The sequence below is a fragment of the Lichenostomus cassidix genome, chromosome 22, assembly GCF_008360975.1.
Source record: "Lichenostomus cassidix isolate B80296 chromosome 22, HeHo_3.0, whole genome shotgun sequence".
Classification (NCBI taxonomy): domain Eukaryota; kingdom Metazoa; phylum Chordata; class Aves; order Passeriformes; family Meliphagidae; genus Lichenostomus; species Lichenostomus cassidix.
The window spans coordinates 88808-102269 of NC_139502.1; the positions used below are offsets into that span (position 1 = coordinate 88808).

At 46.0% G+C, this 13462-nt stretch overlaps 1 protein-coding gene across 2 annotated transcripts in view; it reads left to right on the forward strand.

Moving 5' to 3' along the window:
• The first annotated feature begins 1623 nt into the window (after positions 1–1623).
• Positions 1624–13462, forward strand: part of ANK1 (ankyrin 1) — a 55756-nt gene continuing 43917 nt past the window's right edge. For both annotated transcript variants that reach the window (XM_085080704.1, XM_085080706.1), the window contains exon 1: positions 1624–2567. In XM_085080704.1, coding sequence (XP_084936830.1) covers positions 2442–2567 — 126 coding nt within the window. In that variant the 5' untranslated portion in view covers positions 1624–2441. The remainder of the gene's footprint in view (positions 2568–13462) is intronic.

A 13462-nucleotide genomic window follows, 5' to 3' on the forward strand; every position in this document is an offset into this window, starting at 1 on the left:
TGCAGCGCGCTTTCTTGACATCAGGGAAAAAAGGGAATGCCTGTGCCAAAGCCTGGAGCGCAGCACAGCCATCCCTTGGGTGTCAGTGTGCAGGCCGTGGCACGGAGAGGGGCTGGATTCTGAAGTCTGACCCTGCTTCAGCTTGGAACCTGGAAGGCAGGAGTCGAACGAAGGCTGAGACGTCCTTGCTGGTCATACAAAGAGCTCAGGGTGGCCCCTGGCACTGAGCGGTTGGTGCCCAGACTGGATGAGTAGAGCTGCTTGAAAACGAGGCTGTTGCATGTAGCAGAACTTGGTGTTATTCCCTGTGTTGAAAAACTAGGAAATTTCACAGAAAGAATTGCAAACTGGCAGAGAGCTGAGTTAGGATGCGAAGTCCAACATGCAGAAGTGAGGCACTCCCAGTGTGTTGTGGTTAATTGTGACAGCTATCTCCTGTGTGCCTGCTGTTGACCAAAGGCAATGTTTTTTGTTTGGCCTCAGCTTCATATGGCCTGCAAAGTGCTCCTGTGAATGAGGCTCAGTTAGGGTCATAGTCCAGTTGCACTCCCAACGCCTTTTGTCTGTGGAGCATTTTAATTCTGCAGCTTCTATTTAATTTTGTAAATTCTTTTTTTGTGGGCATTCACAACACACTGCTATATAAAGATGTGCAGCTCTATCTAGACTTGAATACTTATCTATGTGGGTAAAATACACAAAACTGAAGGTGTACTAAAAAACACACTGTAAAATTTTATAATTTCTTATTCTTCATATTTTGTCAGGACCTTCCCTATATTATTAGTCGTCATATTCTTTAAAAGCTGTATGATATGCCAGTCTTTTTTCCTGATTTTAGCACACTCCTTGGTCTACGGGTGAAGCAACACAACTGGGGGAACTTCAAAGGGAAAAGAAACAAAAGGGAAAAAAAACATGAAAACTTAAGTAGAAAAGTGGCCTACAGTGTCTGTGCAATTAAGTTTGCATCTCAGCTTCTTGCCAGTCTAAATAACCTGTGATTGTCAGGTAGTTGCTGCGGAATTTACATTAATCCCTGCTTTGTTATCTTTTAACACAAAGGGACCATTGCTGCCTAGAATTTGGGGAGACGGTTCCAGAAAAGTGCAGCATTTGCAGAGCTTTCCCGTGTGCAGATAGTTTTCCCATAGGTGCTTTGCCCATGGATTTCCACCTAGGCAATGGTTTTTCCGAGGGACAAAAATTGAGCTGATAAAGGCAGGGCTGCTCAGATGTGCCTGAGCAGATAAGTACACTTTGCTGCAGGTGATGGTGTGGTCAACACTGAAGAGCTCACCCCGGTTTTATCCTGGCCCCCTCACATACTGTTATCATGTGCAGGAACCAAAGTTACTTCTCCAGGCCTGTCAGAATGGAATTGCTTGTGCTTTTGGAAGATAGCTTCAGGTGAAATGTATGGCTGTGTGTTGAGAAGGAGTGGCTGACTCTGGGAGTCTTGCCTAGGTATCCTCAGAGAGGATTTGAGCTCTGGTGATGCCTGGGTGGGCAGGAGCTGGTTGCTTGGGTTTATTTTGCTGCTGCTGTGTAAATAGCCGACTGAACCTTTCATTTCTGTCTGCTGTTCACAGCTAAGATCCCTCCCCTCCTCTTGCTGCTCAGTCAGTGGAGAGATGCGAGGAGGAAAGGATGCTGCTAAGCTGCACTTTGCTTCAGTACTTGGCACATCCTTTGCAGTATCGGCTGTTTTCTGAGCAGAGACGCTGCCTGCCTCCTAACCGATGCAGCTATTCCCAATCGCCCCCCTTGAAAGGAGATGGAATCGTAACCCAGAGTGAGTGAGTGAGTGATGCGGCTGCTGCACTGAGACTGACTGTGAGGAAGAAAATTGGAGAGACTGGAATATGTGCCTGCCTCAGCAGCACTGCAGTGGTAAAGCCCCTGACTGAATACATGCAGGTTCCTGTTCTTCAGGCATTGCTACAGAGAACTCAGGAGTCGGATGAAATGCATCAGCCTCCTTTTTCACTGCTTCTCTATTGTCATCATGCATTAATTGCTGGGAGTTATTTTCCTTCCTGTGGCTGACTGCCTGCCTCTCTTCTCATACTGCAGGAGAAACAGGGAGGGAGAGAGCACAGCACCAACCCAGGGTCCTGTCCCACAAGAAGGCTTCTGCATGATGTGCCAGCGCAATCAGGGGCTGCTGCAATGGTGCATAGAACCTCTGGAACAGCTGGATTTGGGATTATTAACAGTTTATAAAGGTCTCCCAGACTGCATCTAGCAACTACCTGGAGACATTGGCTGTCCTTTGGGGCTTGCTGACTGCTTTCAATTTTCCTCTCATTACTGCTTTCACCGTCATCTGGGTCGACAGCATTTGAGTGAGGGGAACACACTTCCTTGGCCAGGAATCGGAGGGTGCTGCACAGAAAGTGCATGTGTGAGTTCTGGAGGGGACTGCAGTCTGACCAGCCATGGCTCAAGCAGCTAAGCAGCTGAAGAAAATCAAAGATATTGAGGCTCAGGCTCTGCAGGAGCAGAAGGAGAAGGAAGAATCCAATCGTAAGCGCAGGAACCGTTCTCGGGACCGGAAGAAAAAGGTCAGTGGCATTGGGGCAAGCAGCCCTGTATCCAGGTGCCTGTGGATGTGACAGTGAGTTCTGTATGTGTTTGGGGGTGTGGAGGGGTGGGGAGAGAATGACAGAGGGGCATCCTGGTCCCTGTACAAACCTGTGCTCAGTCAGTACAAGAAACAGTCTGTCAAACAGAGGACAACTTTTGGGACTAGAAATCTGCCGTTTACCCTGACAGCTTGCAGGGAGTGGGGTGAGGGAGGGAGCGCAGATATAAAAAAGCCTAATGAAGGGGAAAGGGAAATGAGGGGTTTATCAAGGCTGCTTAATAGACTTACTCAGCCCAGTAATAGTTCTGATCTCTGAGATAAATTGCTGGTTTTCAGCTTCCTTCAGTTTCCCACCGTTGCTCTTTGTGTTCAGAGCTAAGGGGCCAGAGACCCCCACCCCTTTCTCTATGAAGGACTAGTTTTGGTGTCCACTCCATCCCTTGCTTGATCTCCACCAGAACACTGAAACCAGGGCATAGCAGGAGCAGACCCCTAACAGAGAAGGCATTTTTGTGCAGAGGACTGTGAGTTCTGCTGCTGCTGAGGGCAGGCTATATTTGTGCATAGGATGCAGGTCATCCTTCCCTGCTGGTGGCAGGTGAGGGGGATCAGGGGCAATGAAGAGGTGTCTGTCCATTCTGCTGACACCAACACACTGGAGCCTGGGGTCTGCCAGCTCTTTTGAGCTGTAGCTCCTCTCTGGAAAGTCACTGACAGTTTTTTCTTGCTGCCAGCTTCCTGCAGGAGTGGGAATGTTGCTAAGATAGCTTTGCTGCCCCTTGAAGACCTCTTGAATCTGAATGTTCTTCTTACAGGAGGGTCTGAGGGTATATGTGGTATGCACCAGTGCAGAGCGGCAGTGAGGAGAGAGGTGAAACCAAGGATAATCAAGGATATATCTGATAGGAGGTTACGATACAGGACTTCTTAGGTGGCCTCCTCCTCTGCCTTTACCCAAAGAGTGGGAGATTTCCATGTGCCACTCTGAGCAGGAGCCTCACAGCAGAGCTCTGATGTTGGAGTGTCTTAATGGCTGGGCCCCGGAAGTACTGAGGAGAGCCTTGCTTTTCTTAAAGCTAGGACAGACTGGAGAGGTCTTAGTCCACAGAGAGAAGCTCATCGGGCGAGATCAGTGGACTCATCAGGATAGATGTGAGGTCTGCAGGCAGCAGCAGGGAAGTTGGATGTGGGGGTCATTCAACTGCCACACTGTCATGTCAGATGCCTCCTTCTCCAGTGATAATAACTTCTTGGTGCCTGCAGGTCCATGGCTGTTCCCTGCAGGGCCTCTTGTACTGGAAGCTGATGGAGCAGCTTGACTCTCACATTGCCATAGGGCTGTAAAGGGCATCTGATATGAAGAACCACCAAATCAGGACATTTTTCTGTTGGGCCAGCTCTCTTGTTAGCCTCTGCCTCAAAGCCTCAGTGTCCCTAGTGATAGTATTTTTCCTGTACAAGTCTCCTTGGGACCAAGCGGAAGTCTACCAGGATGTATTGGAATTTCTCATTCTGTTTTGCTGCAGCAGTTGTGGGGGTTCGATTCATGTTAGGTCAGCGTCTGTTAGTGCCCTGTGAGCCTGCATGGGACTCGCATCATGTCTGTGCCAAAGGCCCTTGCACCGACTGTTGGATTGTACTGAAACCACTGTGGTGTCACTGGCTCCTTCTGTTCCTCTGCCAGTGCCTGCTGGCTGTATCTTGCGTTGTACACAGACACAGTCTCTTTGGGGCAGAGGCTGTTCATTCGCTTGATGTTTGTGCACTGCAGAGTGTCAGTGTCTTGATTTCTGGTTGAGCCCACCAAGCATAGCTGCAATCAAAGTTATTAGCAGAGGCATGACCTATGATCCTGGGAAGTCCTAGCATGACACAAAGCAGAGAAAATGGCCAGAGGGAAAGAGATGACAGCCTCAGAACAAATTTCTTTTCATCCCATGTCGTGTGAGCTGCTGTTATGAGCTGTTGTGTCTTCAGTTTTGCATTCTTTAGCATTTCCTGGAATTTTTGTGTGGTTGTATGTGTCCCATGAACTGCACAGTTGAATCCTGAAAGAACCTTGTATTCTGTGATACCTGGAGGCAGTGAGTTCTGTTATTTAATGCTGTGTTGCCTAAAAGCTTTCTTCTTGGACCATGATTGTATTTGTTGCTTTCCAGTTTCCATGGCAATTTCTTGAGTTTTATATTAAGTGCATGTAACAATAACCTGACTGACCTTGTACTGTCCATTTTTGTGTTCTGTACCTCTTGTTTGTCTCTTGCCACAAGGACAGTCCAGATGTATAACCTTGTCACTCCTCCAGTATTCCCTGGACCCAACCTTTGCAATTGAAGATGATGACAGTTGAGCTTTCATTTGACAGGGGCTGCATCAAGGATTTAAGGAGCAGTATCTTGTCACTCATCCATGCTCTCTGTCTAGGCCAGGCGCACTTGTGCTTTGGGCTGCACTATCACATGAAACAGCCAGGCATGTCCTGAAGAGTGTTCCTGCTCTGTGTGCTCTGCAGAGTGGCTGAAGGTTGTCTCAATATTAGGATGACCCCAGAGATCAAGTGTTCAATAGTCCTGGTGTTGCCACATTTAGTGCAAGTGCTGAACTGTGAGGACTTACCAGGGCTGTGGCATAATGTGTTAGTGACTTCTGAGGATGCACTGCACACAGGAAGGTGTGACAGAGAGCAGACGTGAGCAAAAGAGAGTGTGAATTAACAGTTCACTGCCATTAGAGAATGTACCAAGCATCATCTGGGTTGGCTTCTTGTTGTTCCTACTGCATGATCCTAGCTTTAAATCTCCTTGTATTTTTCTTAGATGGGCAGTTTACAGGGGACCAGAGCCATTCTGTCATTGCTCCACAGCTGCACGTGGAGTTTCTGATGTGGCTGTCAGCACTGACAGGGAACTAGTGATTGACAGAAATGGTATCTGCACTTTAGATGCAGCTATATGTTTCTTTTTGTGGTTTTGAGAGGCAGTCATATTCAAGAACACTTCCTTCTGTTCCTTGCAGATGTGGTGAGGCTACCCCAGCAGGAAGCCCTCACTGGGAAGTCATGCAGAGAACTTCCAAGACACAGTCCTGTCCTTGCCAGGGTCAGTGGGCAGCAGCAAAACACCTTGTGGAAAAGTGATGTTCAGATACTATTTGTGAGGCAGCTCTGTAGCTTGTTATGTGAACACAGTTACTGAGTCCTTTTTGAGTTGCATGTGACTTATTGTAGTTTCATAGTAAAGATAGAAAATGGACCAAATCCCCTGCCAGGAATTCTGGAAGCATTGGCAGTGCTCACCAAATGGGTTGTTAGAAAGGGCCCAAACTGTCCAATCCCCAAACTGGGGCCCAAAACACTTGGCTTACTCTTGTCTCAAACATACATCTACAAGCAACTTGCAGCTGTACCAGGTGCTTCCACAATCGATGGCTGGTGTCATTGTAATGTGACATGCTTTGACTGAGACTAATAAATAAAAGTTAGCACTTGAATGAAAATCTTTCTTCCTATTGAAGTGAACTTATTCTGATAGTAAATTCAGCCAAAGATCTAGTCAAGCATAAACAGGGGCAGACACCTTCATCTGCCTCCCTACAAAGATGCAGATTCCAGCTGTGCTTCTCTGTCATGAATGCTCATGACATGCAGCATTCATGGAGAAGGAGGCTGGAACCTCTCAAATGTCTACGACAGGGGTGCTGTGCAGCAAATAGCAAGAGGACTTCAGTAACAGCAGAAGCACCGATAATGTCCAAAGAACTGCTCAAGTACACACGTGAGAGCATACTCAGTCTGTGTGCAGTATGACTGGGGCTACAGTATTAAAGAACAATCTAACCAAAAGCTCGAAAGGAAATTCTTATGATGATTGTTATCAGTGCTTAAATGATAAATTATTAGTATGAAAGATGTGATACACCCTGTTGCTACATTAAGAGCAAACTTTGCTTGGGCATCTAAAGAACAAATGAACAAGGCAGCCTGAATTACTGCTTTTTTTTACTTTTTTTTTGGTGGGGAGAGCAGAGAGGGTACAATGAGGAACAAACCTTTTTTCTTTCTGCTTCTGTCTACTTTCTTTGTCTTGCAAGTGTTCAAAGGTAAGATAGACTCTTCTTATGGATTTGTAGAGAATCTCCTCCCACAATGCATTCTTGAATAGTAAGTGATTCCTAATAACAAACTCGCTGCATAAAACTCCTTGGCTTTTTTCTAGTTGATAGTTTCCTGGAAACAGCACAGAGACCAGCCTGAGGGCTTATGGATCTCCACAGTACAGGCTGGCAACTATCCTTAGTGCAGTACTGCTTCTGCTTGCTGCAGCAGGAAATGTTTTAGTGCTCACTCTTACACACTGAAATACATCCTGCCAGGAGAGGTTGGGAGGGTGCTTTGGAGAAGGAGACAAGAAATTTGTGAGAGAGGGTTTGAATTATGTGGGAAAGCAAGAGCAAGGTGTTTCTATTTGGCAGGAGCTGTGGCAGAGAGAGTGCTCTTCCCCCAGCTGGAGTGAAATGGTGGGAAAAAGCTAAGGGAGGACAGAGGATCAAGTGACCCCCTTTGTATAATCAAGTATGGATAAGGAATAAATGTGGCCAATGAAATGGCTGATAACAACTGTCAGAAGAAACTCCAAGCTGAGGCATGTGAGGTGACTTGGGAGAAGCAACACTGAGATGATTGCAGTGGCATGGAGGATGCTGATGAGAATGCTTTTACATGGACGAATTTTTCCATCCTTAGGAAGCTAGGGAAATGTGGTAACTAGAACAAGTCAGGAAGGGTTTGGACTAACAGCCACAAACTCAATCAGACAGAGGAGAAATTACAGATGATTCCTTAGTAGGACAGTTGAACAGTCATATAGGGTGACCATGCTTGTGCTTGTTGTGTGACAAGCAAAAGAGGTCACTCACTGACTGTTCACTGATAGGGTGTATCAAGGTGGTCTGTGCTTAGGATTCTGAGATAGAATATCCAGACACCTCTGTCAGAATTATGCAATAAGCACATGAGAAACTGGGGTGAGAAATCGCTGCTGGAGTGCTGCCAAGGAGCAGCCGCTGGGTCTGTTCTCTTTGCTCGCCTGCATCCTTTCAAATGGCTGTTACTTTGCAGCAGCCTTCAGCTTGTGCTGGCTTTAGAGAGGATGCAGAGGAAAGAGTGATGGACAGAAGGAGGGCAAAGGATTTCAGCAGACCTGGTTGCAGATGGTTCAGAACATCTCCATGATTACTGGACTTCTGAGCTCCACTGTGTCCTGCTCCCATGGATGTCTGGCCACTCTGCCATCGCTGGATTAGGCTACTGAGATTCTTGCATTCAGTGGCAGTAGATCCTGCCAGAGATGTGACATGATTGTCAGCCACCTAGGTCTTCACTAGCTGCTGATATCTTACCTGCAGGCTGGAGCTCATCAGCAGGAGAAAGGACCATGCTGCCTGCAGAGTCTCAGAGCACAAGAGCTGCTTTGTCTCCTTTCCCTGTGATGGGGAGGGGTGAACAGGGGCGGAGTACGGGCATCTGGATGTGAGGGATGTTGGGTGGGAGCAGCATCCGCTGTTGCAGGGATTCGCTGGTGGGGGAAAGCACTGGGGGGATGTTGGTGCTATTCTGCACTGCTGCTCTGCAGGCTCTTAAATTATTCAGATAATAACGGTATCTCTATGTGCTTGGTGAGCCCACTGTGCTGAAATGAGGTGAGCAGCATCTGAAATCTTGTAGCATTCCAAAATCTGTTTCAGGAGCAAGTTCTTTCAAGCTGTGTCCTATCCTCTGTCCCTGGCACCTCAACCAGGATGTCTGCCCCAGGAGAGCACTGGCTGAATGCAGGGACGAGTCCTGCCTGGAGCAAATGCCTTTAGGAGGCAGAGCACAAAGGACGGTGCCTTCATAAAAGCTCTGCACGTGACAGCCCGGTGGGCTTAGTCTATCCACCATAGGAAGCTGCCTGCAGTGTGGTGAAGCTGAGGTACAGCAAGCTACATCTGAGCTCAAAGGAAAGCAGATTTATGGAGTGCTAAAATTAGAAGTTTAGTCTGAATTATGCTAATTTGTTTTAATTGTCTAAGTGTGTCAAGGTTCTTCAGAAATGTAACCTCTCTGTGGGGGTCTGGAAAGGTGCAGCATCACCAGTGGTGTGATGGAAGGATGGATCAAGGATTGTAGAGATTTCTGGGTTCCCTGGCCTACTTACACCTTTGTTGCAGTCCTCACCGCCAGCTCTCAAAATGCCACGAGGGTAGGTTCTGAAAGCATTAGCTCTGGATTAGGTGAGCCAGCCTTGTTAAAACCTTCGATGAGTAGAGGGCAGCTTTCTAGGTGCAGGGAAGTTCCTGACACCTTCTCTCTCTTAGGCACTTATCAGCATGACAGAGCCATCTGAAAATTCACATTTTCTTTCACAGCTGATTATGTTATGTTTTGAGCCTCAACTCTGCCAGCAGCAGCGAAAATTCAATCTCCCTTCCTATTTGCAAATGAGATTTTGCTGACTAGGTGAAATGTTAAGCCAGAGCCATACATCTCTGTGTAAGGGCTGCAAGTGTAGGGGACTCTGTTAAGTCTGTGGCTTCAAAATATTGCATCCTTAGTGAAAAATCTACAGCAGAGACAAAGCGGCAGGTATTCACTGAAGTGTCTTGGGAGGCAGAAGGAAAGAATGCAGCAGCAGGAGAGCATTTAGAAAACAGATGAGGTTTCTATATTTATACAGAGATGAGGAAGGAAGGAGAGAGTGTGCGCGCGCATGTTTGTGCTTGTGTGGCCAGGCCACTGGGAAGATTCCTGTTTAAGAGAAAACATGCTCCAGCAAGACAGCAAGCTGAAGTGAAGACTATGGTCCTTCACCGTGGTGACAGGACTTTGCACAGTCTGTAGGGTGCATTCATGTGCCTATGCTGGAACTTTTAAATGAGAAATGCAGAGAACAGCATGCTGAAACCCTTTGCAGAATACAAACTATGTTTGATTTTTAACCCGTGTGACAGTCTCTGCAAAGGAATAATAAATATTATCACTTTCTTACAGTGTCATTTCTCCAGAAAACTAAGGTGTCCAGATACTCTACAGGAAATGCAGTGTATTGAGTCCATTTAGTTCCTTCAGGATACCATGCCTGGAATGAGAAGCACTGTGTCTTTCCCAGGACTTGCTGATTACAACACCAATCAAAGGATAAGATAAATGCTATGAGAATGTGCTTTTTGGTGGGTGTGAGAGACAGGTGTGGGGTGACTGAAGGACAGGTTCAGCTTTAACAGTACACTTCCCTATGTACCAAGCTCTTTATTGCGTTGATCTGAATGTGGAGGGGAAGGGTAAAAGAAATCAGCTGTAGTCTGTTGATGACTGAAGTGTGAACTTTTACTGTGTGCTATAATCATATAGATACATCTTGTAGCTTCTCACACTGCTGTTTGAGTCAATAATATTCTACTGTAAATGCTTTCCATGTATTTGATTATAGTAGTAAATAGTGTGTCCTTACATAAGATGCTAAATTTCAGTAATCTAGTGTTCTTGACTTGTAAATCTCTGTGTGGAATTTCTCTGGAGTGATTTTTTAATTTATTTTCCCTCTCCATTTACCTTGTGGTGAATGAAAGTACTCAGGCTGACAGTGGGAACAGGGAGTGGACTACGGGAGAGTCTGTGTGTGTGGGGAGGGGTGCTACAGAGTTCTAAGAAAGGGAAATCTTACTGAATTGGCTTTTGATGTTAGAGTTGCTTTTACTGCAGTGGGGAGTGTAATAGTTCTTCCCATCTTTAATGCTGAAAGAGAAGTTGCATCTGTGAGGCACTGTCTTTGGCATGGGGGGGCAGGGGGGTTCAGCGCTAGGAGATGCCTGGATGGAATCAGTATTTGTCTTGAAGTCTTTACTTTTCTATGCTTTTTCATTCCTCACCTCTTTTCCTGGCACAATCAGCTTAGCTCACAGTGACAGTAGGTTTGGTCCAAGCAAGAATTGCTCAGCGGAGCATGGCATGGCAGCTCTCTTTACACGCAGCTTGGATGTGCCACTGCACTGATGCATAGCAATGTGCTCCTGTTAAAGAGCAGCATGATGGTCAGCAGGCTGACCCTCTTTCTGTGAGGACTGGGAAAAAATGCTTCCTGTCAGCCTGCTGTCAAATGGCTGCAGAGCTGAGGTTTCTGTAAGAGGAGCTGCAGTATCACAGGGCAAAAGTATAAAATATCTGTTGTCCACCAGTACTGTATCAGCAAAATTGCTTTTCAAAACTTGTGAACTGATCCCCGCCACTGGTGAGATGTGCTTCTCAGGCCTGTCAGGTAAGTCCTCCAAGGCCAGCAGCAGTTCAATAAGGCATAAACACCTTCTCTCCAGTCAAAATGTGAGGCAGCAGCATTTGCTGTCTCCTGACAACATTCCACAGCAATCAGCAGCACTTGCCTACTGCTCCTCTCAGCACAGTGTGGCACCGCCATCATCTTCAGCAGAGGGTCAATGAGGGACATTTATTCTGCCTTTCCTGGATAGCCAGACACTTGTGGGTAAATTGCAGATATTTAGGAAGAGGAGCTGACATCTTTGACTAATACACTTCACTTTAAAGTCATGCCTTAGAGCTAAGAAAGCTGCGAAGACATTTGGAGCAGCTGATCAAGAGGCTCTGCTCACAGCTGCAATAGTGATGCAACTTCCTCATGAAACGTGGAGATAAGGTTCATCATTGATAAGGGGCATTGCATATTGAGAGCTTTAGTCTGAACAGACTTTGTCTCTGCAGAGGTGGTGTGTTTTTTGTCTGTTTTACTAGAAATAAATGCCGCATTTTTGGCTGGAGAAAGTCCACAGTAATAAGATAAGAACCTGTAGTTTGTTCTTGATGGTAAGAACCTATTGTAAAACAGTAAGAGAAAAAAAAAAAGAGAGATCAGAAGAGGAAGAGGCTTCAGAGTTTCCTTTACTGTTCTTTGGAGATTTCTGGGGAAAAAACAAACGCCACAAATGAAGCAAGTAACATGCTTTTTGTCCTCTTTCTGGAGCTGCAGCTGCTGCAGTCAGCTCCCCACCCTCAAGCTGTCTGCTGTTTACTGCCAAGCTTTGCCAGAAAATTGCTGGTATAATATTAGGCTTTTTTAATAATAAAAAGTGCCTGGAAAAATAGATATATATATATAATTTTTTCATTTAAGTTAAAAGGGATATATGACATGCCATTGATCTGACTGGGAGGTGCCAGGAAACAACAAAGAATCCAGGAATCTCTTTAAGTACCCTGCCATGAAAACAAAGACCTAATTTTGGCTATGTTTTGGAAAACCAGCATGAAAAAACATACATGCAAACATGTTTGGAGGATGTTATTCCTCTGAACAGCCACTAACAGTTGCAAAAAGGTAGAAGGACAGAGTAAAATACTGGAGGCTTCCAGCAGGCCCATGTTCCAAACCATGGTCAGCAGGTAACACAGCAAAGCAGCTGTAGTAGAACTGGTACTCTCACATATCTGCCCCAGTGGGCATCCTAGCCAAAATGGTTTCTCAACCTCTGCCTGCTGGCAGGTGAAAATGGCTCGTCTTTTCTGTTGAAAAGAACTTGAAGAAGCCAAAAGAGGAAATAATAGGATTTCTTTACTGTTTGATTCCATTCACAGACAAACACAGCGTTAGTATTGCTTGTAAAGCAGATACTTAGGCTCCCTCAAGAAGTCAAGAGGAGGAAGTCTAAAGTTTTAGGTTGAACTGCCTTTATGAGCCTGGTGTCCAGGGTCCTCTATAGCTGCTGTCAGAAATGCTGTGATGCTTTTCCCAATAAAGTGTTTGTGTGCGTGGATTGACTCTGTTCAGTGAGAATCTTTCTTAGGTAATTACATTCTGATTCTTTTGAGCCCTTTGTTTCTCCAGCTCCTAGAAAAAAAAGCTCTGTAGCTTTTCTGTGGCCCACTGAAGGCTGCCTCCTCTTCCTCTGCATATAGGATCACTAGTTTAGCAAGAGGGCAAAAGAATACAAGGAAACTTTGCAGCTGCAGAGAAGGCTGAATCTTAAAATTAAAGTGGTGGGAATGACAGAGTGCAGGACACATGTTCTCTATGTATGAGAGACTACTTCTCTGTGAAGCAGGCAACTACTTCGGGTTTCTGTGTTTCATATTGTAAAGCAAATTCTTTCAGAAGTCTGGCATAAAAATCCCTCTGATGTTTCAAATCTTTCTGTCTGCCCTCATACTTCAGAGCATCTTGGCTTGTACTGAACCACCCCGACCTGGCAGCTCAGTAAGGTAGGTGGATGCAGGGTCAGTGTCAAGCATTTCCTGGTGCTGACAGCACTGTTTTTTTGCAAAGCCTCAGGGAATCATAGTGCTAAATGTTACAAAAGTGTAAGTTTTGTGAGGTGAGCAATAGTGCAGTCACAAGCTTAGAGGTGTCATTGCCATGCAGGGGATCTCTCTGTGGTGCTGGAGAGGGGATCAGACATCCAGCTCTTCCTGTGGTTGGCACAACCTGTGTGTCATGTGGAATTACTTCCTCCTCTCTGCTGTGATGGAATGGAAGATGGGGACCGCATTGTGCTGCATCTTACTTCGCTCTGCTGGCTATTCTGGCTGTTCATCCCTTCTCAATTCCCCATTAAAGGCTCTGAGGCCAGCACTCTCATGGGGCTCAGCTCCCAGCACTGATAACATGGAGTAACAGCAATCTATTTTTTAATCATTAGGGGGAAGGGGGATTTTTTTATTAATAACCCAAATTACACTGTGAAGCAGCACTTGTCTGATGTTAAATATTAAACTCCCTTAAGTGGTTGAGCTGGGGCACAGAAGCAGCAGCATCCTGGGAACGACAGGCTGTGGAGGGAGATGAAGTGGTGCCGGACAGCATTAATACTTTCTCCTTGGAGGGCCTTCCA